Source organism: Sebastes fasciatus, chromosome 8, assembly GCF_043250625.1.
Source record: "Sebastes fasciatus isolate fSebFas1 chromosome 8, fSebFas1.pri, whole genome shotgun sequence".
NCBI lineage: Eukaryota > Metazoa > Chordata > Actinopteri > Perciformes > Sebastidae > Sebastes > Sebastes fasciatus.
This window is the reverse complement of record NC_133802.1, coordinates 6,033,798-6,061,770: the sequence shown is the minus strand read 5'-3', so window position 1 is coordinate 6,061,770 and position 27,973 is coordinate 6,033,798. Positions and strand designations below refer to the sequence as shown.

Below are 27,973 nucleotides of genomic sequence, written 5' to 3'. Positions count from 1 at the left end.
ATGTCTACCTAGGCACCCGTATGTGAGTATAGATGTTGCACTATTTCAAACACCATTGTGTGCATGTTCATCTTTTCATCCACACAGACAAAACAGCAAAGCTTCACATACTTCACTCACCTATAAATGATTCAGTGTTTGCACTTCAATAATGCAGCCCGCAGATACAGAGCAGAGACCAGGAAACACAACTGTGATTATGGGACAGTCCTTGACATGGCAGTGGGAAGGGTTGAACGGGTAGTATTCATAGTCAATACTCTATCACACTCCTGTTTGATCGTGACACCAATTTTTGTTTTCGTCATCAACTTCCAGTTGCCCAAGCCCGGGGCCAGTGGAGGGGCGCCACCTGGGAGTCGAGACGGCAGTGGGATATGTCGAAGCGGCAGCATCAGCAGTGGAAATGGCGGGTCTGGAGGCAAGATACTGTCCCTGTCATCCATGAGCGAGAGTGTGAACAGTGGCCTGAGCTGTTTCTTGTCAGAGCAAGCACTGGAACAGGAAGAAAAGCAACAGCGCAGCAGCCAGTTAGCAGAATTTCAGCGCCTGAGAGAGGTTCGCGCAGCTGCTCAACTAAAAAATCTGGAGGATTTCCTTAGGATGAACCATGTTTCACTCAGGGACAGCATGTCTTATTCCACTGGCATGATTTACAGGTAAGTTGATTATATATATATATATATATATATATATATATATATATATTTATATATATATTGTCACAACCTGGCTCTCGAAGCCATGACAAATAGGGAGACACACCGTGGTAACGATTAAATATATTCATTTATTTAACAAAAGTAGAGTAAATTATGCAGAACAAAAAGATCAAAAGGTATGGAGCGTGAATATCAGTAGTATCAGTAGTGTAAGGTGTGCATGGAGAGTGTAAATGGTGTGTGCATGTTGTCAAATGTATAAAACAAGTAAAAGATTAACCAAGGAGAACCTAAGGCCGCCACATGCCCGACGATGGTGTCGGCGGGGAAAGAGAGAGAGAGAGAGAATGAGTCATGAGCCTAGGCTTTATAGGCTGGGAACATTGGGACCCGGTGTTCCCAGAATGCAACATTCTATCCCACAGGGGCACGAGAAAGAGCATCTGCGATGATATTGTCTTTCCCTTTAATGTGCCTGATATCTAAACTGTAGCCCTGCAAGAACAGAGTCCAAAGCATCAGGCGCTATATAATTTATATATATATACATAAAAGGCAATGCAATAATAACGTGTTAATGCAAGTTTGTTTTAACACTGTTTTTCTTTAACGCATAAACACAACTTTTTTAGGTTGTAGCAACATATGAGAACTTGCGCAAAATTTTGGTGAGGAAAAAACTGTCATTGTCATCTTCAAAGGGGTCCCTTGACCTCTGACCTCAAGATATGTGAATGAAAATGGGTTCTATGGGTACCCACGAGTCTCCCCTTTACAGACATGCCAACTTTATGATAATCGCATGCAGTTTGGGGCAAGTCATAGTCAAGTCAGCACACTGACAGCTGTTGTTGCCTGTTGGGCTGCAGTTTGCCATGTCATGATTTGAGCATGTTTTTTTATGCTAAATGCAGTACCGTTTCTGGACAATATTTGTCATTGTTTTGTGTTATGAATTGATTTCCAATAATAAATATATACCTACATTTGACAAATCTCCCTTTAAGGTACATTTTGAAAAATGTGTGATTAATTTGCAGTTAATCAAGATTAATCACGATTAAATATTTAAATCAATTGACAGCCCAAATATATATATTAGCTGTGTGTGTGTGTGTGTGTGTGTGTGTGTGTGTGTTAAATTTCATGCAGATTATTGGATTAATCACCTAGTAACTGAAAAGTAAGATGTAAGCGTATGATATGATGTGTTATAGAATAGGTTAACTCTCTTTGGGGTTTTAGACTGTTGGTTGGACCAAAGAAGCAACCTAAAGGTGCCGTAACGGGAATTGTGACAAGGTTTGGTTTGTCGTTTACTGACCAGACCCCTAAAGGATTAATTAACAATGAAAACAATAGTCAGGTGCAGCCCTAATAAGAAGCGTGCATGCTTGCAATGTACAGTACAATGTGTCATTTCACCTGTAATGATTGTCGCTATTATAGTTTCAGTAACTTTGGTCAAGAGTGTGTTACTGATAAAAAATAAGTCTAATCTGGAGAATAATTGGTGGAGTGGAGAATTTCTTAAATAGCCAGTTTGAGTGATCAATTGCTGGATTAATCACTGTAATAAAATCCCCTGCCAAATGATGGCTGGCGAGTACACTTCATTGTGCCGCTCACAAGGGCTAAAGAGCCATTTACTGGGCATAGCCTATGTGAAAAACAACAGCTGAAAATCAAACATGATTTTGCTCTAACTACAATTTAATATTTAAAATAGAAAATATTGATAATGTGATATACTTTATGATTTGCTGTTCTCAATGGACTGTGATTTTTTATTTTGTCAACAGAAATCTGGGCAAATCGGGGCTAAGGGTGTCATGTCTTGGATTAGGTGAGTTTGGCACATACATGCAAGCCCATCTACAATGACGAGACCATCAAAGTCACAGTCAATTCTGCCATATGTACAGTACAGGACGTATCAAGGATCCAAATGCCATTTGTCTCAGAGACAATGAATGTCTATAAAGAACCAAAAGAACCAAATGAGCATCAAACAAATACAATTGCTATTCAGTCTGCAAGTCAACATGTTTGAGCTATCTGATTTTTTTATGGTGCCACACACACACACACACACAGTGTAATCATTTTATTCATTTTATTTTTGTGCAGGCACGTGGGTTACGTTTGGAGCCCAGATAACAGATGAGGTAGGAGAGAATACCTGAACACCTGTAGTCTCTCATGTAATCCAGGATCAGGGTGTAACATATGGAGGACCACAAGAGTCATGGAAATAGTTATAAAGCATTTAATTGATTAATAACTACAGTAATTGCACATTTACAATTACAACATTTATTTATTAGATATTAATCCATCAATAAATAGTTCAAATTAAAAAGGAATTTACAAGAACACCATAAAACAGTCAATAAGCATATCATTGAAATATACATTAATGCATTCATATTGAAATTTTAAAATCTATTGCAAGTTGCAGTAAATGCAGTTTAAAAAGAGAAATAAATAACTGGATTCACAAATTGAATTAAGAATACAGGTTTTAATCGGTTTCTCACGTTTGCCTGCCCAGGGATAACCTGGTTTGGATCCGTCTATTTGGCTTAGTAAAGACTTCTTTAATTCTAGTCCTACCGCTGTCTTGTGTGTTCTGCTCTTGTGTCTTAACTATAAACATAGCATGTACAACTGGTCCCCAGTAGGTTTGGTTTAGGGAGTAACTGATTACATGAAACAGTGTTACATAATTATGATACAAAAAAAGCTATTTTGCATTGTTTCACCTCACTTTACCAGCGCAAGGCCCAAAGTGTCATGGAAATGCTAAATGGAGAACCTAAATGAATCAGCAAATCCAAAAGCTAATACATTTAGGGAAAGCAGCAGGGAATTGCAAATGGTAAAGGAAGTTGCCCTTTTAAATGCCTGATCAAAACTTGCATTCTTAATTCAATTTGTGAATTTATTTCTCTTTTTGAACTGCATTTTCAAATAGATTTTTAAAAATAAATATGTATTAATGTATTTTTAAACAATGTACTTATTGACTGTTATGGTGTTTTTGTAAATCCCTCTTTAATTTTAACTATATATTATTTTTATTGCCCATTAAAATGAACAATAATTAATTGCTTTGTAATTTAGCCAATTTATTCATAGATTAATACATTAATTTGTAAATAAATGTATTAATGCCTTATTTTATTGTACAATTAGTTATGAATTCATTAAATGCTTTATTTCTAATTACATGACTCTTGTGGTCCTCCACAATGACAGAATAGTTTCACCAAGTAATCTTGAATACAAAGATTGCATTACCACACTGATAGGTAAATTCACAAATAATGGATTGCAGCCGCTGATGGCACCATGAATTGCAAATGCTATCTGCCCCGTCTCAAGGTCCGATTCACAAAAGGTATTGCGCTTATGATATTACGGTGCAAACACGGCCATCAAGTTTTGCATCTGATTGCAATCATCCGTGTGATAAAGCATAAATGTTGCCTTTGTGCCAAGAACACAGTATAGGCAGAACAATGGCGGGGAGAAAAACTACAATTTAATTTTCAAACTGCGACCTGCAGGTCCTGACCGACAAGGTGCAGAGGCATTCCTAAAAATTTCAGGCAAAGAATTTAAATGTAACATAACAAAAAAGTATTTGGGATTTTTATATCCCGGTCTGTCAGTACAGTTGGTGTTTTCAAATGCACACATTCAGACTGCAAAGGAAAGTGGACATGACACCTGGTTGCCACCAGTTAAGCTTTTAGCTTAGATTATCATGAGTACTCTGTAGTACTCATGAAAAAAAAAAAAAGTACATTTTGTAACTGCCATTTTTATACTGTCATATTGTTTCACTGGCATAATGTCATATGGCGCTGTCAAGCTGTGGTTTACAATCCTACATTATGAAAGTCGTTTGCACAAAAATATAACTGTCACTGTACTGCCGTGGTATTGTTGGTTAAAGCTTTGCATGCATAAATTAGTTCAGCGAGAAAATCCCATTGAAAAATCATTGTGAGTTTTGCATAAAGATCATGATGCAACAGGTGCAGCAGCCTCTCACTAAATTTAAATGAACTTAATCCATCGATGTCTCCCCATCGCAGGTTGAATAGCCATCAATTATAACAGCAATTGTAGAACAAATCAGTTTCAACTCAATACATGTAACAAATTTCATGGCGTTCCAGTCAATCGAGATACCTCACTCGAAACCAAAAATTTCAACTTCATGGTCCTCTGAGGAAAACTCGGAGGATCACTGAAGTCGTTAGGATTCATCCTCTGGGGACCTTGAATATCTTTACAAAATGGTCAAAATACTGTGTCAATTCATCTGATAGGTTGAGATCTGAAAGTGGTGGAGCTACCACTAACTAACTGCCACTGCCATATACCTATGGCCACCGCAGGGGCTCAAAAAGTCTGTCTTAAATAGGTCATACGGTGAAACACTCGATACAAATGCTGGCCTTTTTAAAGAACCCTTCAACTTGTCTGCAGAGAGGGATCCTCAGAGGTCAGAACACTTTCACACTTTGCTTATCTCAAATTTTGCTGTTGAAGGTGGCAGAGGAGCTGGTGACTTTGGCATATGAGAATGGGATCAATTTGTTCGACACAGCTGAAGTGTATAATGCTGGAAAGTAAGTATTACTATAAGTATGACTTGACACATGTTGATGTGAATTAATACACTTTTGTTTGTACTTAGCCACATAAATGTGTCTGTCTTGGTTTTCCCAGGCTATATGCAAATCAGCATAAGCCCCACTCCAGTCCAGAGGATGGTGGTATAGTGCACATGAGGATGTTTACCAAAAACTAAAAACACCAGGGGGATAATACGTCGTGCACTTCAGGGCCCCGTTTCAGAAAGCAGGTTTAACAAACTCTGAGCCTAAGCCTGAACTCTTAGTTTAAATGTGGGAAACTCTGAGTTTTTGGTTCCCAAACAGCTGATCAGAGTCAGATCAATCAACTCTGAGTAGGTCGAACCTGAACATAAAAAGCTATCATTAATGGCTGATACTACGATTCACCATGGCAACAGGTAAATAAAATGCAGAGCCTCCATTTTAATCCAGTCAATTTAGATATTAATGCATGTATACTGTATGCTGACTGTGCAATTTATCTATAAAAAAAAGTCAAAGCAAGGAAAAGTGGCAATAACACAATAAAGTTTTATTCAGTGTTGTCCATAAATAATTTATTATCCATTAAACCTGCAGTAGGCAGAATATTTTTTTGCATCCTTGGACAAAAATTCCATAATAACCTTTCAGCGTATTGTATAACACGTATAACTAGACTTCTGCACCTTCTCATGGCTCTGTTTTCAGGCTTTAAAAAATCTCCCGTGACGGCAGACTTTGGCTAATCACAGTTCATTTCAGAGATAGAGCATTCCTATTGGCTGTTCATTCAACTGTGTTGAGTGTCAATCACTCGCGAACTCCGGTCAAATGGGCAAACTAGGCAGCGCTGATCAAATATGAAACAAAATTATTTTACTGTAATGTCTATTTCTCACCTCAAATGGTTTCAAAAACATCTCATAGTGCACTGTTTAGCTGTAAAATTAGAAAGTTTTTCTCCGGCTCATTTTAAGGCTGTCATGACGATCATCTTTACAGTCTACGGTCTGTCTACCTACCTGCCTGCATGCCTGTGCGCACTCTGCCCGTGCACTCATTGCGCATCACTGGAGTCTTCCACAAGTTGCTAGCTTGACAGCTTTGAGTACTAACACTAGGTGGCCATGTTCGCTGTTCACGTTCATTATGATGTGTTTATGTTCGGAATGATAATTTAGGGGGAATGGCATTGGAGGGAGATTTAGATTGCTAGATTTAGGGACTTTTGGAGGGGGGAGCGAGGGGGGGTTGGGGCAGCTCTAGTCTGTAACACATTCTGCCAAGAGTCTTGTACCTTTCCATTGCTAGTGCACAGTCTAAAGCTGTTATGCCCCACCCACGGGCAGCCCTATTGGTGCAAACAACACTCCAACACTGACCCAAACCAAACACAGAAGACATCTTTAAAACTCTCAAATCCATAGGATTTATTAACAAGAAAATAAGAAAAAGACAATAAGAGGCAGCAAAACCAGCAATCCCCACACCAGAAGCCTCTCTCTTCTGCTGCTGCTGGCACAGGAGCTTTTAAACACCTCTTTCCCAACCTCGTTTAGCAGATGCAGCACACCTGGGCACCTCGTTGAGGAGTGCAGCACACCTGGGCAGAGATACTGGAGAGAGAAAAGGGACAACAGCACAGGAAACAAAATACAGCCGTAACAAGAGCAAAAGGACCAATAAATATGAAACCACTCGCTTTTTCACTCACTGTGGGGGAAAACAATCCTTTTACCCCCACCTGCATATGCTAGGAAAGCACGTTTTATAATATCATAACTTTACGTACAAAGGTGTCATGTTACATTAAAAAATTAGACTCGGATTGGATAGTTGTTGAACAACTGAAATCACACAATCACACGGACAGTAGGTCCATCATTTTAATGTATTTTTACACAATATTGTCACTAAAAAGAACTTCAAGCACCATGTCCAGTAGGAGGCCGAACCCGACCCGGACCTGAACATCTGTGTAAATAACTATCTGAACTCTATTACACACAGTGCAACCTCAAAACTACAGGTCCTCTGAAGCTCACAACATCTTCACCAGTGGCTATGCGGGGGTTGTACTCCATCACAAAATGTCTAGGTCAGACACTAGTCTGTTTTGATGTGAGGGGAAGCCATCCCGGAGGGTGACAAAAAAGCCTCATCGGACCTGAGTCGCTGTAAAACTTGAGGTCCAGATTTTTAAAGGGTTGACGATGTTATCCAGTATAAACTATTTTTTATATTGGTTGAAATGGTCTTTACACCCCGACAGCGATCCATTACTCATGAGCTCTGAAAAAGGACCGGAGAAGAGCCGTCATCTGTAGCTGCTGTAATCCTGTAAAAACGTCTACCAATAACTGCCTCGCGGTCCGCTTAGAAAGAACCAATCAGATGCCGCCCTGCCTCCCTGCTCGTACTCTACCCTTGGCGTGCACTAGATATGAACTCAAAGCGTGTCGCCGCCACATGTTTACTGGAGAATGGAAGAGAAAACTCAGCCCTGCAGTAGCACTGCCGCGGTTACTTGTCATGAGGTAGCGTTGTTGAGTTGCGGTCCTCTCTCCGCTCTGAGTCTGTGAAGTAGTTACGATGCGGTGGTGCTCGTGCGTGTGTGTGGGGGGCGTTTCATTGGAAGGAGCCCCGTGGGGCTTCAAATTCTGCTAGCTTTCCAACATCGTCGACCCCATCTTTAAGTTTATTGGACGTGCGGAAAGCTACACAGCAGATTTTGGGCATGGTATCGAATGCTTTGTTTTCCCCCACGGCGTAATACGGATGTGATGTTTTGTGGGCGTTCGCATGAATGCCGACTGGATGTATAACTGGTTAAGAAACTGGAAAAAACCATGAAAGCTCTTGACATGATTTATTTATTTATTTTACATGGGAGTCAGTAAAGGTGAACTCATCTTGTACCTTACTATGTGGTCAACGTGTAACTAAATATATAGCTTTCTCTTTCTCTCTCTGCTAATCTCCTTTCCCAGGGCAGAAGTTGTCTTGGGAAGTATCCTAAAGAAGAAAGGATGGAGGTATTTTTTCCGATTGTTTGTGCAGACTTGTAATCATAAAACTAGTAGTAACATATTAGACGGTTTAGTTTAAAATTGTTGACCATGTCTATTACTGTTATTACTTATAATTAACTGATGCAGTAAAAAAAACAATTTAAAGGCTTTTGGTGCTTTTTAAGGTTGTCATCACGAGTAGTGATTTGCTCACAAAAACACATATTTTTTTGTCATTGAAATACAGTATATTGTTTTCAGGTGTCATTTTTGAGAGAAGGAAACTACCACAGTCTGATTTTTACTTTTACATATGTTCTCACATGCAGACGTTCCAGTTTAGTCATCACCACCAAAATCTTCTGGGGCGGAAAGTAGGTATATGTTATCTTTTTCTCTCCTTCAATGATTGCTATTAATGAATGAATGAGATAGGCTCTCTAAGCTATCAGGTATTAGAAGGAGGTAATGTTACATTTAATGATGTGTAATATATTCTAGGGCATTTTATTATTCTCCTATTAAAGTCAAAAGGGAAACTGTTAATAGAGGTGTAGACTGATGTAGTAACATCATATGCCTGTCAGGTATCACTGCGAAGGAACATATGTGGAGTAAACATTATGTCTTCAAAAATGTTGTGAATTTAAGAAGTACACAGGTCATGATTTAAACTGATATTCATCGAATCACATTCAAATATTTATAACATTTTTAATAATATATTTTCCCAAACTTTCCCAGTCCTGGAAGTCATGTCAAGTCATGGAATTTTCAAATCCCATGACTTTTCCAGGTTTTTCATGACCTTATAAACTATCCTGCAGGATAGTATGAGATGCGTATATGCATGGAAGTAATATTCAAAATAATAAGCTGTATATTCTTTTCTAATTACTAATTATTCTAAATAGACCCAAATTTAAAATCGCAATTATATAAGCTAAAAAACTAATATCTCATATCACAAATCTAAAATCCGTCGTATGTGCCGGAGTGTGCTGCGCCACCGTGACCCAGTGAGGCATGGACTATAATGGGCTATTTTGAATGAATGCATGTTGCACATTGGTTGTGTCATTGTCAAGTGCTAGATTTCCCTTATATTATTTTATTTAACCTTTATTTAACCAGGAGGAAAAAACTCATTGAGATTAAAAATCTCTTTTCCAAGAGTGTCCTGGCCAACATAGGCAGCAGCTCAGTTACACGGTTGCAGACATAAAACTTAACAATTTAAAACAAAGACAGTAGTCTTAGACCATTCAGCAACCCCAAACAGTCACCCCTATTTGGTCAAAATAAGATCCGGTTACTCCGTCAACCTCACCGGTTACGACATCCTACATGAAATCATCTCTCTGCCTGACTGATATTATCCGTGTCATTCCACGTCCCAAGAAGGGACTTACATACACAATAGGTTTGTGCTCTGTGCTCACATTTATTCAACATAGCGATGACCAATATAAAATGGATGCTATAATTACTTTGAAATGTTCTAGTTTTCAAACCACGAGTTCCAAAATGAAAGATGTTTGTTTTTCAGAGCAGAAATGGAGAGAGGATTGTCTAGAAAACATATAATCGAAGGTAAGATTTTTATGCTACCATTGTGAATAACTATAAAGGCGCGGTCACACATGCACAAAATTAAAATTGCCTCCCGTTCACTTCCTTTCTATGCAAGCGAAGGGGCGAAAAAACAATCACTTCGGGTGGTGAAGCAAATTTGCATCTTTGCATTCGCATCGATTTCAACTTTGGTGAACCTTCAGGCGAATATCACCTCGGCAGGTGATGGTCACTCGCCTCATTCGCTCATGTGTTACGGTGCTCTATGACTAGTATTTTGTCATGACAACAAAAAAACAACATGTAATCGTTTGAAAAACAACAACCAAATTGTTCATTGCTGCACGTGTCACCATAGCCACATAACATCAGAATCCTTGTATGTGATAATACAATAAATATATAATTATTCTCTTTATGAAACAGGTCTAAGGGCGTCACTAGAGAGACTTCAGCTGGAGTACATAGACGTGGTTTTCGCAAATCGAACAGATCCTAACACGCCTATAGAAGGTGGGTGTGCTTCTCCGCCGACAGATCTCAATCTTATTTCTTTGCTTTCCATGGAGGGAGAAATTATACCGAAGCTTATTAAAGGTGGAAGTCTGCGATTTTAATCCACTACACTTTTTGAGAGCCAGAGATGTGTATGAAAACCAGAATGTTTTTCCGCACACACACAGAACAGACAGCCAGCAGACTGTGAGGAGATATTTGCTGAATTTGACAAAACATGTATTATTGTGTTGGAATCACAGACACTCTTCTTTAGCCAGACTAGAAACTGAAACATTAGTATGCTAACAAGGGTAATAGGCATCCACCCCTTTTTTAATTTAATTTAATTTATTTAAGGATTTTGGTTAATATATTTATTTTATTTATTTGTTACTTTTTTCTGTTGGTAAGGCACACTCTTCTGTAAAATGTAATTTTGTATTTATGATACATTGTACAATGTATGTACAATTATTATTCTTATACTTTGTATGATCTCCCATGTGGAGATGTGAGGGTCACTCACCACTCAGCAGGCTGGTTGGGTTCATTATCTCTGAGCAGAGGCAGCTGTGGAGCCTGATTGTCGCTGATGAGGATCAGGTGGTTGAAGCCTATATCTACCCCTGGTTTCAGTGCTCAGGTGCTGTCTCATTGTCTCTTTGTCAGAGGCAGTGAAAGTGCTGTCCTGTTTTAGCTCTGTCTGTGTAGGGGTGTGTGAATCTGCAGAAGTACCATGTGAACCTATCTGTGGGATTCCATCACCATTTAGCTTTTTCTCAGAGCTGGAGTCTCTTAGAGTGGGTTGGGTCTGTGTGGCCTGCCTTCGCTGGTTCTTTTGTTTCATTTATGTTCTGTTCTGGTCAGCTGCTCGGAAGCGGTGTTTTAGTCTTTTCAAGATATATTGAGTGTAGGGAGCCTTCCTTTTAGGCCTGTTTTCATTTGCTGTTTCCCCTCTCCCTTTAAATCGCTTTTGCGATTTTTGTGGTTATCCTTCGGGATTAACTTTTAAGATTCCCCTGGTCTGCAATTGCGTCGCTCCCCGTTTCCCCCGACAGGAGAGTTGTGTTTTGCAAGTTCTAACTGTTAAAAGCACACTAAAATCAGTGTTAACAAAAAGAAACGAAAGTGTGACGAATATTAAAAAATGCTTTAAAAACATACAGACGTAGGCAAAGTTGTTGGTAACGTTCCGTTAAAGAGAGAAAAACCCACAATGGTCACTGAAATAACTTGAAACTGACAAAAGTAATAATAAATAAAAATTTACTGAAAATGAACTAATGAAAATCAGATATTGTTTTTGAATTGTGGTTCAACAGAATCATTTTAAAAAACAATCTAATGAAACTGGCCAGGACAAAAATGATGGTACCCCTAGAAAAGATGTAAAATAATGTGACCATAGGGACATATTAAACTAAGGTGTGTCCTGTAATTAGCATCACAGGTATCTTCAAACTTGTAATCAGTCAGTCTGCCTATTTAAAGGGTGAAAAGTAGTCACTGTGCTGTTTGGTGTCATGGTGTGTACCACACTGAACATGGACCACAGAAAGCTAAGGAGAGAGTTGTCTCAGGAGATCAGAAAGAACATTATAGACCTTCATGTTAAAGGTAAAGGCTATAAGACCATCTCCAAGCAGCTTGATGTTCCTGTGACTACAGCTGCACATATTATTCAGAAGTTTAAGGTCCATGGGACTGTAGCCAACCTCCCTGGATGTGGCCGCAAGGGGAAAATTGATGACATATTGAAGAGACGGATAATACGAATGGTAACCAAAGAGCCCAGAACAACTTCCAAAGAGATTAGAGGTGAACTCCAAGGTCAAGGTACATCAGTGTCAGATCGCACCATCCGTCACTGTTTGAGCCAAAGTGGACTTAATGGAAGACAACCGAGGAGGACACCAAATCATAAAAAAGCGAGACTGGAATTTTCCAAAATGCATATTGACAAGCCACAAAGCTTCTGGGAGGATGTCCTTTGGACAGATGAGATAAAACTGGAGCTTTTTGGCAAGTCACATCAGCTCTATGTTCACAGACGCAAAAATGAAGCATCCAAAGAAAAGAACACTGTACCTAATGTGAAACATGGAGGAGGCTCGGTTATGTTATGGGGCTGCTTTGTTGCATCTGGCACAGGGTGTCTTGAATCTGTGCAGGGTGCAATGAAATCTCAAGACTATCAAGGCATTCTGGAGCGAAATGTGCTGCCCAGTGTCAGAAAGCTTGGTCTCAGTTGCAGGTCATGGGTCCTCCAACAGGATAATGACCCAAAACACAGCTAAAAACACCCAAGAATGGCTAAGAACAAAACATTGGACTATTCTGAAGTGGCCTTCTATGAGCCCTGATCTAAATCCTATTGAACATCTGTGGAAGGAGCTGAAACATGCAGTCTGGAGAAGGCACCCTTCAAACCTGAGACAGCTGGAGCAGTTTGCTCATGAGGAGTGGGCCAACATACCTGTCAACAGGTGCAGAAGTCTCATTGAGAGTTACAGAAATCACTTGATTGCAGTGATTGCCTCAAAAGGTTGTGCAACAAAATATTAAGTTAATGTTACCATCATTTTTGTCTAGGCCAGTTTCATTAGTTTGTTTTTTTAAATGATTCTGCTGAACCATAATTCAAAAACAATATCTGATTTTCATTAGTTAATTTTCAGTGAATTTTTATTTATTACTTTTGTCAGTTTCAAGTTATTTCAGTGACCATTGTGGGTTTTTCTCTTAACGGAACGTTACCAACAACTTTGCCTACGTCTGTGTGTCTCCATCCAGAGTGATCCATCAATGTATCTTCGTATACTAAATCCAAAACGTATCCACCTTAATCCTAGCCCCCATGCCTTGCGTGAATTATGGGCGTTACTCTCCGGTGTGTCGTGTCACTGAATAGTTTTCCATGCTAACGGTACGCTAATCATCTTTCCTAAAGCGATTTGTATTAAAAGAAATCGAATTAAACATGTGGGAAGACCACCTATTACACCTCAGACTGGATAATGTGATCATAGCTCTGCCTTCTACTATGGAGGGATGGGAGGTAGTGATGGTGAGCTGAAGCTTCATAAAGCATTGAAGCTTTCCAGCAAATTGGTTCGGAAAAGGGTTCATTTCGCGATGCTTCATGTGCACACGAAACCACCTGGTGGCCAAAGAGAGTAAAACAGGCAGATATGATCTCAACCATGTGATCTGTCATATAATGTATTTTGCACCAGTAAAGGCTGTTGGGAATGACTATAAACAATGAAAAAATAATCCATTTATAATATAAAGTCTATTTTCTAGTAAGTATATTATGAGTGTATAATAAACTATAATTGTTTTGTGACTAATGCATCTTATGTGTGTAAACCTATCCTTTGGTCAACAATTGTATTGTAGTATAATATAATAATGGCAGGAGGCGTAATATTAGTGTTCTGTGTCACTTCTGGAAAGTGGCATTGGTTTAACCAGGCAGAGGACAGTGAATTTGATTGTAACTTGGGAGAGGGCATTGAATGTGCTTGTATAACTAGGACAATGATGTACAGTACAGGGGAGACTTTATTCATTTTTATTCAGGAACAAAAGCTTCTCAACCGTGTTTGGGCTGAGGCGATTCCTTTTTTTTGATACAACTTCTCCTGCCTTTGAAAACATCCTTTCACAAGGCACTGATGAGGCATGGGATGCACAGAAACCCAACAGCAAGTTTGTATAAATGCGGGAAGATTCATTTTTGTTTTTCCCAGTACAAAAGAGGGTCCTCCATTCGTCCGGTGTTTTGTATTTTAGTACACACAGACCATGTGAGTGTAGTAATAATCAAAATTGACCTCAAAACCAAATAAACTACCTCGGGCTGCAGGTTGAGCATCCTGTGATGTTGATGGCTGATCTGATGGGGACTAATAATGGCTGCACACTCAGATGTTAGCCTTTTTATTGCTTCTGTGGCTTTGGTTGAACTGAAAAATCCTATTACCTTAAACCTTGGGTCCAGTAATGTTGCTAATGACATGATGCTCATTGATTGAAAGGTGTGTAGCCCCTCCCTCAGCTGCCTTATGAGATGGTCTCCCATTTCCCTTGCCACTGCAGCTGCCGTGTTTGTGATGTCTTCCTGCAGCATCTGTTCCAACATTTTCAGTAGTGGCACTACCTTTTGATCCGGAAACCTTTTCCTCTGCTGAGAGCTCCACAGTGGCATCATTAAATGATGACAGCAAAGACAGGCACACACTGACAGTGTTGTATTCCTCTGAGGTCAGTGAGGGGATGTCAGTTTGCAGTGGAGACAGTGGAGGCAGCTAAAGCCGCCCCCACTGTCTCTGAGCTTCACCAGACGGTGCAGCATGTGGAAGGTGCTGTTCCAGCAAGTGTCAACTTCTTGGAGAAGCTTCAGTTTCAGCCTCCCCATATCTTGTTGCACCTGTGCAAGCTTCTCCTTTTAAAAAAAAAATATACAGATTAGCAATTAATTCCGTCCCAGCAGCAGTAACACAAACTAAATATTAGTATTATCAAATTGTAATAAAGTCAAAGAACATACCTTAGCAGTGGTGCTACTTCTGAAGTATCCAACCAGCTTCCTCGCCTTGGTCCGCATGTCAGAGAACACGGGGGTCAGTTCAAGAGCCTTTTTTACAATGAGGTTCAGTGTGTGTCACAAAAGTGTGAGGTTCTTATTTGGATACCAGCAATTAAAAAGGTGTTCCCACTGTTAAGAAAAGAGCCGATAAGATATAATTAGTTTAAAAGATTTATTTAAACTGCTAAAATGGTCACCATAAAATAGATAAATAAAACAAGTTAAAACAGTGCTAACTGGAATAAACTGTCCTTAAAATGGAGGTGCAAAGTCCAAGTGCACAGCGGGCAATAAATAGTTCAAGAAAGAGGAGTATTTAAGTCTTAAGATGTCAAGGGGGGCAGGGGGGTTCCGAGGCCGTCGGCTCCTCTGCTCTCTTGCGCCCTCGTCGGCGTTAGCTTTTTAGTAGGCGTTGAACCAAGTCTTTTCACTCCCGTCTAGCTCGTCCTGCAGCGGTTCGTCCGGTCTCTCGTCCTGGCCGCCCTGTCACTCTGTCGGCCGTGTTCCTGGAGCAGACAGTACTAGTGATGTTACGTGTGCCGAGGCTTCGGAGCGTGTGTCGAGTAATCCAGGAAGATTCCTGCGATGCGTGTATCGAGGCTTGTATCGTTTTAGACCAATGACGTCATTGATGACATCCGAAGCCTCGCTGCCCGGCCGTACCGCTGACTGGTTCATGAAGTGGTTCAGATCTTCACTGGTTCAACCAATGCCACTTTCCAGAAGTGACACAGAACACTAATATTACTCCTCCTGCAATTATTATATTATATTACACTGGTCAATAATTGTATTGTATTGTAAAGGATTGGTTTACACACATAAGATGCATTATTCACAAAACAATTTATTATACATGTATCTTATATACTCATAATATACTTACTAAATAGACATTTTTATTATATGATATATATATATATATATATATAAATTGATTACATGGTAATAGATTTTTTTTCATTGTTTATAGTCATTCCCAACAGCCTTTACTGGCGCAAAATACAGTATATCACAGATCTGTGGTCCCAGTAGACCACAACCAGCACTACTCCCAGTAGAGCACTTACACACCAAAAACTGACAAACTGACAATAACCTGATATTTTCAGGTGGATAATCATTTAATTCTCACTGTGCAATATCATTTTCCACTTGTGCAATTTTGTTAATAGTCTGTTTATTGTCAATACTGTATATACTGCTCATATTTTTATACTTCCTATCTTTATACTTGGTTCATATTGTTACATTTTGTTTAGCTCTTTTTTACTGTGTTAGCTGATGCATCTTGTTTTTTGCACTATCCCCTTTGCTGCTGTACACTGCAAATGTCCCCACTGCTAGACTAATAAAGGAATATCTTATCTTATCTTATCGTGGTTAAGATCATATCTGCCTGTTTTACACTCTTTGACCACCAGGTGGTTTTGTGAGCACATGAAGCCTCGAGCAATGAACCCTTTTCCGAACCAATTTGCTGGAAAGCTTCAAAGCTTCACGAGGCTTCATCTCGCCATCACTAGACAGTACCGGTGAAGCCGCCTCTGTCTGTCTCGTCCTGCAGCGGTTCGTCTGTTACCGCGTCCTGGCCGTCCTCTCACTCAGTCGGCCGTGTTCCTGCGGTCAAACGTACCGGTGAAGCTGGTCCCCAAACTCGCGTCTCAGGCTCCGCTTCCTCGTTCCTACTGGTCCTCTACCTTTGTTCCTTCCTTTGTTCCTCCCTCTTGCACATCTGTCCACAATCAACTTAAAAAGGGGCACAGCGTCTCTGTGTGCCAATCCGGGGCTGGCAGGGGTGTGTCAGTCAATTAGTCACAGGTGTCTCATCTGTTAATCACCTTGATCCAAAGTCCAATCCAGTTAAAAACACAGTAAAACCAGATATGAAATATAAAACACATGCAATACCACATCAATAAAAACAATATAGAAAATACATGATAAAACCCATAACAATAAATAAACATGCGATATTGGATCAAGAGATTAAAACAACTATATCTCCCTGTGACATGTGCGCTAAGCAAATAGTGTGACGGAGCCTCAGTTCCCTGCCACAGGCAATCATATTAGCTGCACCATCAGTAACTAGACATGTTACCTTATTGGTGATTCCCCATTCCTCCATGAGGGAGGCTTTCACACACGCTATATTTTCAGCAGTGTGTGTGAGAGGGAATTTCAGTACTCATAATAATACTGAACTCAGACTGGTGTTTTCGTCAACAAAATACCAGGTAACTGCCAGGTAGGCATCCATGTTAATGGATGTCCAAATATCAGAAGTAAGGCTTACTGTAGCCACCTTCTGCACTTTAGCTTTGGCCTTCTCCTCTGCTGTGGTGTATTTGGCCTCCACCGTGGCCTTTATAGCCTAAAAGAAAGAAAAAAACAGTGCTTAATTGTCAGATGTAATATCAAAATACTTTTTTGCTTTATCCATGCACCTGTACACACCTGCCTTGTGGGGAGAACATAGGTAGGGTCTAATTTAGACACAAAGTCCCTAAATCCCACATCCTCCACAATACTGAAGGGATGTGTATCCTTCACCATCCAGCTCTTGTTTTCTGGTGGCTGGAAAATAGAGAATCTATGTAACTACAGTGTCTGCTACTTTTTCTTTTATTTGCAAAAGTCAACATAGTAAAATTGCGACAGTATATTTGTAATGACCTACCTTGGCTGGGTTCACCTCCAGTTCCCTCCCTGTTCTCATGCAAGGCATGGTAATGCCTTAGCATGGACGAAGTGTTATTATTGTAACCCAACTCCTTTGAGCACAATAAACACTTCACCTTTGAATGAAAGCCAGATAGTGAAAAATTAAGTTTTTGATAAGCAAACGTAATGCACCTGTGATAATGTTATATGTAGCCTACCTTATTGGGAGAAATCAGATCGAAGTGTTCCCATATGGGGAAGTCCTTCTCTTCCTTGCTGGCTCCATCCAAGCAACTATCCAAAATGTCAAAGTATCCAAACCATCAAAACTCTCAAACTTCAAAACTCTCAAACTATCACAAACACACACTTTGAAAGGATTCCATGGGGTTTCTATTGCTGTGAAAATCTCGCGCCAAGATCTGAGCCACTTCCAGAACCAGTCACGCGGTAGGCCGGGCAGGCAGCGAGGCTTCGGATGTCATTAATAATAATAATAATAATAATAATAAATGAAACTTGTATAGCGCTTTTAAAGATCTCAAAGACGCTTTACACTATCGGGGGGGAAAACGGTGTGAGACAAACAGGAGACAAACGACATACACAGGCGACATACACAGGCGCACTCTCATACATACACACGGACAAATGGGTAAGGGGAGGGTGGGGGCTACAAGTAGGCAGAGGAGAAAAGATGGGTCTTGAGGCGGGACTGGAATAGGGTGAGGGAATCGGACTCTCTGATGAGTTTTGGGAGGGAGTTCCAAAGCTTGGGAGCTGCCAGGGAGAATGCTATGTCCCCAAAGCTGCGAAGGTTGGACTTGGGGACGGAAAGTAGACCAGCTGAGGTGGATCTGAGGGACCGTTGGGGTTGGTAGGGGGAGAGGAGGTCAGAGAGGTAGGGGGGGGGCAAGTTGGTGGAGGGCTTTGTAGGTGAGGGTTAGGATTTTGTACGAGATCCGGTGGGAGACGGTTAGCCAGTGGAGGTCTTTCAGGACTGGGGTGATGTGATGCCAGGATTTGGTGTGGGTGAGGAGTCGGGCAGCTGCATTCTGGACCAGTTGGAGTTTATTGATGGAGGTGGTGCTGATTCCGTAGAGGAGAGAGTTGCAGTAATCAAGGCGGGAGGAGATGAAGGCGTGACTGTCAAGTTATTGTTTAAATATGTGCGGTGTCCAAACTTGAAAGAGACTGAAACATCCACTGTAAGATTTTAACTGGAATCCACTCAATGAAACAGCTTTTCCTTTTTCTCTCCTTTATTTTTTAGGTTGAGTTGCAGGTTCATTTCACTTTGGAATTATTATCCATTCCATTTAGTGATTAGGCGTTAGGTGAAAAACCGGCTGCCTCTCACACTTTGTAGATGTCCTTTTTCGCACAGTTTTACTGCAGATTGCAGTCCTGGTTTAAATGAAAGCCCTGCTAGTTAGCGCTCCGCCATATTTTCAGGACCCTTTTCCCTGTGACACTGAGGAGTGTTGCTTTTATAAACTCCGGGCGTAATTTGATTAATTACTTCCCTCCCTCTGCTTTACTCACTGAGCACTCAGTTTTGCTACTGGACTTATTAATTTACAAATTACTTTCTGATTTATTTCTTTTCTATTTATATTATTTTCTTAATTTCTATTTATTAATTTATTAATTTCTATTTATTAATATTTATAAATCTTAATTTTCCGAAACTTCAGTTTGACTTGACAGTGACTCAGTTTCTCCATCCAATCCGATCGAGGGGGAATATGTAGATTATGAAAAGGAGTGGACCGAGTACAGAGCCTTGGAGGGCACCTTGTGTGACTTTGGATGTGGCAGAGGAGTTGTTTTGAAGGGAGATGAAATGAGATCAATGATGTCATTGGTCTAAAACGATACACGCATCGCAGAAAACTTCCTGGATTACTCGACACACGCTCCGAAGCCTCGGCACAGCACGTAACATCACTAATGGGAGGACGACCTGAAGAAGTGGCCTCAGATAACCTACACTAGCATATTTAGCCAATTTATTGACTGTCGCTACAGACGGTGAAGTGATGAACAATCTGAAAAGCTCTGAGGTGTATCAGTACTTCCACAGTAACAAAGTTTTGTTTTTTTCCTCACAGATAACCGTACTTAAACTATTTTTAGTCTAATGCTGCCCTGCACTCCGTGCCATACCTGCCTTGCATTATAAACTGTACAGAAAATAGTGAAAGTAACTGTCTTTCATTAAACAGACGCTACAATGCTGTGTCCTCCCTACACATGAAATCATAGCTGATGTTCTCTTGGCACTGCTGTCAGTCCTTTTAAGGACCCGACGTCTCTTCTCCGCTGCTCTTTATAGCCCAACTAACGTACCCTAACTATATTCTGTACACTATCTATATTCTGTACACTAACGATGTTCCGTACAGATGACTTTTCTGCCAATCGTTGAATAAATACTTCCAGATCGTGCATAAAATGTATAAAGCCTGGAGCACACTGCCCGCTTCATGCTCGCGTGACGGCAGCGTCGCGTGTTGTTTTTTATTTCGGCGTCCATGTTAACAGGTTAGAGTGGACACACTGCCCGCATGAGACGCGCGTCTATTTTATAGAATAGAAGGCTCGCCTCTCAGCTGCGTGTCCCAGCAGCAACATACAGTGAAGGTGATCTATTGACAGTATATGGACATCATATCAGCTACATAATACAGTTTATATGTCTAGACATCTGTAGAATATGTCACAGACAGTGAAAGTGATCTAGTGACTGTATATTAACTTCATACCAGCAAGACTTTACTACAGTTTCGAGGTTTATCTGTAGAATATGCGACGGAGATGAAAAAAAAGTAACGTTAAGTAAACTTGTTTTTAAATCAACACTTCCTGCTTTCATTTCAAAATAAAAGCCCTCAGGCGTTTTTTCTATAGACAGAATCCCTTCATTTGTTAACACAAGGCTTTTATTCTGAAATGTGCCGGACAGTGATGTGGAACAAGCAGAGAGATGGAAAGCATCATAAATGAATACAGTACGGAGTTTTAATTGTGGATTATTACTATTATTTACTAATTACCACACGTTTCTGAACCTTACTCTGTCTAAAATAAATATAAATTATATTTATCATGAAGTTAAATGGCCATTAAAAGGCAAACTCTATGTAGAAAGAAAGGGCTGACAGCAGCATCAGAAACACAGCTGACAGGTAGCTGACACGCTCCCGACAGGCAGCTAACTTGCGTCTAGTGTGAACACCCTAGGTGGGCATCACGCGGCCACGATGCGACGCTGCCGTCAGGCGAGCCTGAAGCAGGCAGTGTGCCCCAGGCTTAAGGGTGTCATCTTCAGTTCCCCCCATCTCATTCCAGACCAAGCAAGAGACCTCCACCATTAGTTCCTGTGAGATTTCAGTCAGTTTGTGAGGTGCGCACCGAGCACCCAGCTCCAGTACCGACTGCGCTTGAGAGGGGAGATGAATAGAGCAGCAAAAATGTGCATTTCAACTTAATTTATGCTTCTCACAGTACTGTAGTCTGTATGAAATGATTATGCTATCACAAGTTGTTAAATATATTACCCTTTGTTGAATAAATGCTTTGAAATGTGCATTTTTAACATCAATGGTGCGCACTGACTGCTGATCCTGCGCCCAATATTGATGTTGCAGCAGCGTTATTTAATTAAAGATCAATAACGTTAACATTTATTACATCAATTGAACATTTTGACATTTAAAATTTTCATTAATCACCGTTGAAATCATGTTATGCGCTCTGTACGGAACACCGTTAAGCTTAATGATCTTACGTACTTCTTCTTGGCTCTCAACAACAGTGCTCGCTGGCGTGGTGCTGAAAGGCGAAAAGTGTACGGATGACCGTACCACAGCTCCGCAATGACATTTTAGAAAATGCAAATTTAATGTTAGTTAAATATCTGTTAAAAATAAAGCAGGATTTTGTAAATTGAAGGCGAATTACTAACCGTTGGCGGTTAGTCACTATGGTTAGCCTATGGGACTTAGTAGCTTACTGCTACTTCCGCTACCTCACCGGAAGTTACGCCCACAATCATTTCTACAGTAACGCCCCTGAGAATAAGGTGGATATGAAGAACATATATTACACTGTACAGTTTTTATGCTAATCCTTGTCCTTCTCATTAGACCTGGTACCCTTTTTCTTCCTATAGCTGTTTTTTTTCTTTTTGTCTTTTGCTTTTGTAGTCTGTCTGACGATTGCTGAAACTTTGTTACTTGGTAGAGACGGTGAGAGCAATGACCCATGTGATCAACAAGGGGATGGCCATGTATTGGGGGACATCACGATGGACCTCCATGGAGATCATGGTGAGTTCACACACAAGGCTATTTAAAAAAAGTCTCAAAATAGCCTGGAAATGCATTCATGGGTCCATTTTGTTCCTTTTAACCGAGATTCGACCCATTACAGAAGTTGGTGTCAGGTCCAAATTATTGTGTTTGAACAGGTCAAGCGATGCCAGTGTTGATGTCCTACATCTGTCTGGGTCTTGTTCGGGTGTACCGCATTCACATTTTCTGATTATCCTCAGGTCTATCAGAGATTGGGTTTCTCTTTTTGAAAATGAATTTATGCACATTTGGTTTGGGTAGATTTTCCATGGGTGTGTGTTTTGATCGGGTCAAAAATGTTGGGCCCATGAAGACTTGGTATGGCGTGTATGCACCGTTTTGTTCCCTGTGTTTGCTGTAGGAAGCGTACTCGGTTGCTCGACAGTTCAACCAGATCCCACCCATCTGCGAACAGGCAGAGTACCACATGTTCCAAAGGGAGAAGGTTGAAGTGCAACTCCCTGAACTCTTTCACAAGATAGGTAAGCAGCTGCTATAGTCTTTGAGAAAATCTGTCCTAATAATTAAGCTAGTGGAGAACTCATTCTCTTCATTGGTATTATGTTTTATTATGTACCTTGTTTTTTTGTAAGACATTGAATCAGCCATGTTAATGGTTGGGGAATTGTAGTGGTGGGCTGCCATGTAATGTTAATTTAGTTTAAGCCATCGGATTCTTTGTTAAAGGTCCGATATCATGCTCATTTTCAGGTTCATATTTATATTTTGTGTTTTTAATAGAACAAGTTTACATGCTGTAATGTAAAAAAAACACTTTATTTTCCTCATACTGTCTGCCTGAATATACCTGTATTTACCCTCTGTCCGAAACGCTCAGTTTTAGTGCATTTCAACGGAATTGCGTTGCTAGGCAACAGTTTGGGTCCATGTTTACTTCCTGTCAGCTGATGTTATTTACATACACTGCAACAGGAAACAAACTGCGACACATTAAGAATGTTTACGTTTAAAACCGTGTGATGGTCTAAATATTGTATATTTGTGACCTCACAAATGGACAGAAATCCTAACGGCTTGTTTCAAATGCACAATTTCTGAATATGGGCTGTGTGTATTTTTCCGTATATTGAACGTTTTGATAGTTTAACAGTATTTATATAGCACTTAAACCTGCTTCATAATATAAAAGACATGGAAAGCTCACTTTTTACAATATGGGACCTTTTTAAGTTATATCTTAACTGTATTAGTTTGAATCATGAAGCTAATCCTAGCCTCCTAGTCCCCCATATTGTTAAACTGTGTATAAACAAGTCATTGAACAACCAGCACAAATTTGCTGCATGTGATTTGGTCCATTACAAGGCCTGTTTTTGGGCACGCAGGCATCGGAGCTATGACATGGTCTCCGCTGGCCTGTGGGCTCATCTCAGGGAAGTATAACAGTGGCATCCCTTCTTGTTCACGTGCCTCGCTTAAGGTAACACTCCTACTTTTCCCACTTCTCATTGTCATTCCATTGTGTCCCATGATCCCTCTGACCATTTACCCTGTCACTTATTCATCTGATTAATCTTCACCCACGTCTTGTCTTTAACCTACAGTTCTTCCCCTATACCAGGGGTCAGCAACCTTTACTATCAAAAGAGCAATTTTAGAAAAAAAAAAAAAATCTGTCTGGACCCGCAAAACATTTGAGCATTGTGATGAAGGTAACACAGTTTATAGTCTAAGTACATAGTATATAAGTCTAATGCAGTGAGGGCCAAAGTGCAAATGTACTACGGAGTAGTAGGGCCACATTGAGGGAAAAAAAAATCGGTGATTTCCAGAATAAAGTCATAACATTACGAGAATAAAGTCATAACTTTATGAGAAAAAAAGAAAATAACACATACAATTACTACTTTTTAATATCATGACTTTATTCTCATAGTACAACAATGATAAATAAAAATGAAAATGTACACAAAAAGTTATTCATTCTGATTTTTAAAAATCCTCAGGGAGCCAATGGAGAGGAGCTAGAGAGCCGCATGTGGCTCCCGAGCCGCAGGTTGCAGACCCTTTCCCTATACCAATATTCAAAGCAATCACAGATTGGCAAAAAAAAGCCAATCAGAAATAAAAGTAATAGCGAGTTTTTCTTTGCTCAAAATAAAGTACAAAAGAATCACTTGGTCACTTAGCTCCAGTCGTATTTAGCCATGCAGATGGTTGTGATCGGTCTCTGACATTTCTACCTCCATCTCAGCGTGATTAATTCAGAGGAGCAAGTTGCTTTGAATCAATTGAAGGCGAGAGTCTCCTGAGTCTCAGTGTTTTTTTTTTCTGGTGCAAAAACTGTAGTTTACAGGTAACAGTGTCCTCTTGTGGCTTTCAGTGTTGGGTGCACTACCACAATCCTTGTCTTGCCTTTAGCCCTGATCTCTGTGTTGTGTCGTCTGCATCAGGGTTACCAGTGGATGAAGGACAAGGTCCTGAGTGAGGAGGGGCACCGCCAGCAAGTGAAGCTAAAAGAGTTGCAGGCAGTTGCTGCGCGACTAAGCTGCACTCTGCCCCAACTGGCTATTGGTAAAACAAAACTGTAATGTGTTACTCTGTCTATATGTCCATCATATCCTACTACATAGTTATCCATGTTTTTTTTTCTTCTGGATTACCTGACATTTCTTTCTCTGTCATAATTTTATTGAAATTGGCTGTTACTTCATATTACAGATAGTTCTAGTCAAGGTTGATTTTATGCTCATTTTCCAAAATGCAGTTTTTAATTCCCCATGTATTGTGGTAACCTGTAACTAGAGGAGTTTTATAGATATCCTACATTGTCATAACCTTAAAAAATATATTTTACAGTATTTTTTTTAATTAAAAACGAATACAAACAAATGAGAAAACCACATTGGTCATTCACGAAACATATAGGCCACCAAGTTTTTCTTACACAGCGTGTAAAAAATACTTACACTTGCACAAATGTGTCACACATACAACCAGCACACATACAACCTGTTGTAATTCCCTAGTCCATGTTGTAGTCCAAATGACTTGTGACACTCTTTGCCTTCACACAACAACGGCTGCTGAAGGATTGCAATCACCTTTTCTTCCTGTGCTGCAAATTCCCACAGCATGGTGCCTGAGGAACGAGGGGGTGAACTCTGTCTTGCTGGGAGCTTCCAGAACTGACCAGCTGATGGAGAATATCAGAGCAATACAGGTCAGAAAGCACAACAGGCAGCAGGTGGAACCACTTCATTTGATATAATGTTGTTAATGGTTCCATAACCACTGCCAACATTGAATGGTACCGGTCTTGGGGGTTCAGGGTCTGAAATGAACTTTTTTCAGTGTTTTTTTTTTTTGTCTGCCACTCAGAAATTTCATCGGCCACTATTGAAATCTATGTGCTAAATGAAGGAAAAACATTTTAGAGCTGATGTCATTCGATGTTCGAAATATTGTACATAAAAAACATTATATACATGGTAAATTACAGTGTTCGAATTACACCGTGGCTTCTGGGGGAGCCCTGTTTTTCCGGGGCAGGGATGGTACTGTACATGGTACTGTACTGTACTTTGCTATTGTCATCTTTAGTGGTTGTTTGCATAAAAACACACAATTCAAATTATTATGATTATTTAAATATTTGCTTTGATTAAAAAAAAATCTTGGTAAGTTGTTAGGAAGCAGGTCATAATTCCCTCTCTAATATCTATTTTATATTGATGTGAAAATATCTCATTCAAACAACTGGATTTATTCAAGTTTCTCGCCAAAAACTTAATTTTACAAGATTACATTTGAACACATCATGATAACGTTGTAATTCACCCAATCGTCGTTTTGCTGAGCAGAGCGTGAACGTCTCATAATAATAACTCAATCGCACCTCCGTTAATGAAAGTAGCTCCGCTATTTATCCAAGCAGGACTGTGCTGCCCATCGACTGCTAACAGGTAACGTTACTAACACTCATCCTGCTGATTTCATCACTGATGTGTTGTTCACAGTGTCACTTTATCAGGAATAAATAGGGTGCGTCCTTCAGGATTAGTCGCGCCATGATTTTGAACGCTTTTTTTTTTTCAGCCCCTCGACTCGCCAATAGACTCACCACCAGGATGGTCTAGGGCAGGAGTGCCCACACTTTTTCAGCATGCGAGCTACTTATAAAATGAACAAGTCAAAATGATCTACCTACTATAAAAATGCAAAACATATATTTATTTATAAATATATTGAGTATTCTTTATATGTACAATATATGTTGGTGTACCTTGCATAACTGCATGAACCCATATTGTACAATATAACTCTGTACATTTTTGTCATTACCTTACTCTGATGACTTGCACTGAATGGAATCAGCCAGGGATGCATAGTCCGGACAGTAGCTGCTGATAGCCAGCCTCAAGCACACTTCCAAATGATCATCAGTCAAGGTGGAACGGTATTTGGACTTAATAATCTTCATGTGGGAAAAGGCTGACTCGCATAAATAAGTGGAGCCGAATAATGCAGTCAAGGAGGTAGCACATTTCCTCATGTTGGGGTACTTTTCCTCTGTGAGTAAGTTCCAGAACTGTCCATGAGCCCTGGACTTACAGTTTTTCTCGATTGTTTACACACATTTTCTGAAAGCATGCCTCATACTCTCAGAACTCTACACACAAATCAAAAAACACACACACAATGGGCAAAACCCCTCAATTCTCCTGCAAAATGAAACTTTACATTCAAAACAATGTTATTTCTTCTCAAAATGGTATTTTGTTTTCAAATGACACACACAAACCATCATATGAATAGACATTTATAAGAACCAGTTGAACACTGATGTGCTCAATGTAAAACACTATGATGAATGGAAAACACTTCTTCTCCATTCATCATAATGACTTAGGCCTTTTTTTTGTTCAGTGTTACACTTACTACAGACAGCACATACATAAGTGTGTTGTAAAATATTTTAGAATATTGTTTTTATACTCAGAACACACAAATACACGGTAACAAATATATTTTATTTTCCCCACAAAAACAATGTACACAGTGTACATCCCAACCAACACAAAGTTGCACATACAGTGGTCTACATACAAAACAACAGAAGAATTTACTGTATACAGTTACAGTAAAAAAAAACGAAAAAAAAAAACTATGCTGCATCCTCTCTTCTGTTTCGGTCTGGCCACAGCACCTCATCCACATCACAAGCAATGTTTTCCCTGGCCAAGCAGCGGGGGAAATATCGCTTAGCATGTCGAATCCAGCCATGAAAAGCATCAACTGCTATATCTCCACATGCGTCTTCCATAGCTTGGAGAAGGGGTATACGCGTTTGTGGATTTCGGTCACACACTTTCCATGATTGCTAATTGTAACACTGTGTGACAGGTGTTTGCCCATGTGATGAGTCAGTGTGCATAGTAGGGCAATTGACTTTAGAATTTTGAATGACAGTGTGTTCCTTGTGAAAACGAGATTTTCTTCATGAAAATTGTGCCAAATGCAGAGAATTGTGTGTAGTGTTTTGAAAAAAGTGTGTTTTAGAACTGCAATTTGAGTGTAAAGCAGGAATTGTGCTTGTAGTTTAGCAGAATTGGTTCAGGGGGTTGGTGCATGAGTTACATGTTGTGGTCATTGTGTGTCAAGTACCAGTATTTGTGTGTAAACAATTGAGAAAAACTGTAAGCTGAATGTCAGTTTGTAGTGTCAAAATCTCATCCTCCACTCCAGATGAGTTCAGGTGAAACAGTGTTGCAATTTGTTGGCTGACGTCTATTTAAAAAAATATATATATATATATATTTTTTTTTTTTTTTTTAATGCCATGCGATCTACCCACACTACCTTTGCGATCGACCGGTAGATCGCGATCGACGTATTGGGCACCCCTGGTCTAGGGCTTAAAGGAAATTGTGTTCATTAAAAGACCCCTAAAAACAGAAATATTGAATAAACAACAAAATCATATATATTTTTTTTATTTATTACTATC

The 27,973-nt window shown here is 39.9% G+C and overlaps 1 protein-coding gene across 2 annotated transcripts in view; it reads left to right on the top strand.

The window, feature by feature from the left end:
- Nucleotides 1–377: 377 nt before the first annotated feature.
- LOC141772206 (voltage-gated potassium channel subunit beta-2-like) overlaps nt 378–27,973 on the top strand; it is a 28,810-nt gene continuing 1,214 nt past the window's right edge. For both annotated transcript variants that reach the window (XR_012594873.1, XM_074642964.1), the window contains exons 1-13: nt 378–659; nt 2,465–2,508; nt 2,793–2,830; nt 5,229–5,308; nt 8,290–8,334; nt 8,640–8,684; nt 9,860–9,903; nt 10,312–10,398; nt 21,893–21,978; nt 22,364–22,484; nt 23,349–23,443; nt 24,417–24,537; nt 25,098–25,186. Coding sequence is in view for 1 of the 2 variants with exons in the window: in XM_074642964.1 (XP_074499065.1) it covers nt 445–659; nt 2,465–2,508; nt 2,793–2,830; nt 5,229–5,308; nt 8,290–8,334; nt 8,640–8,684; nt 9,860–9,903; nt 10,312–10,398; nt 21,893–21,978; nt 22,364–22,484; nt 23,349–23,443; nt 24,417–24,537; nt 25,098–25,186 (1,110 nt within the window). In the remaining variant the exon portion in view is untranslated. The remainder of the gene's footprint in view (nt 660–2,464; nt 2,509–2,792; nt 2,831–5,228; nt 5,309–8,289; nt 8,335–8,639; nt 8,685–9,859; nt 9,904–10,311; nt 10,399–21,892; nt 21,979–22,363; nt 22,485–23,348; nt 23,444–24,416; nt 24,538–25,097; nt 25,187–27,973) is intronic.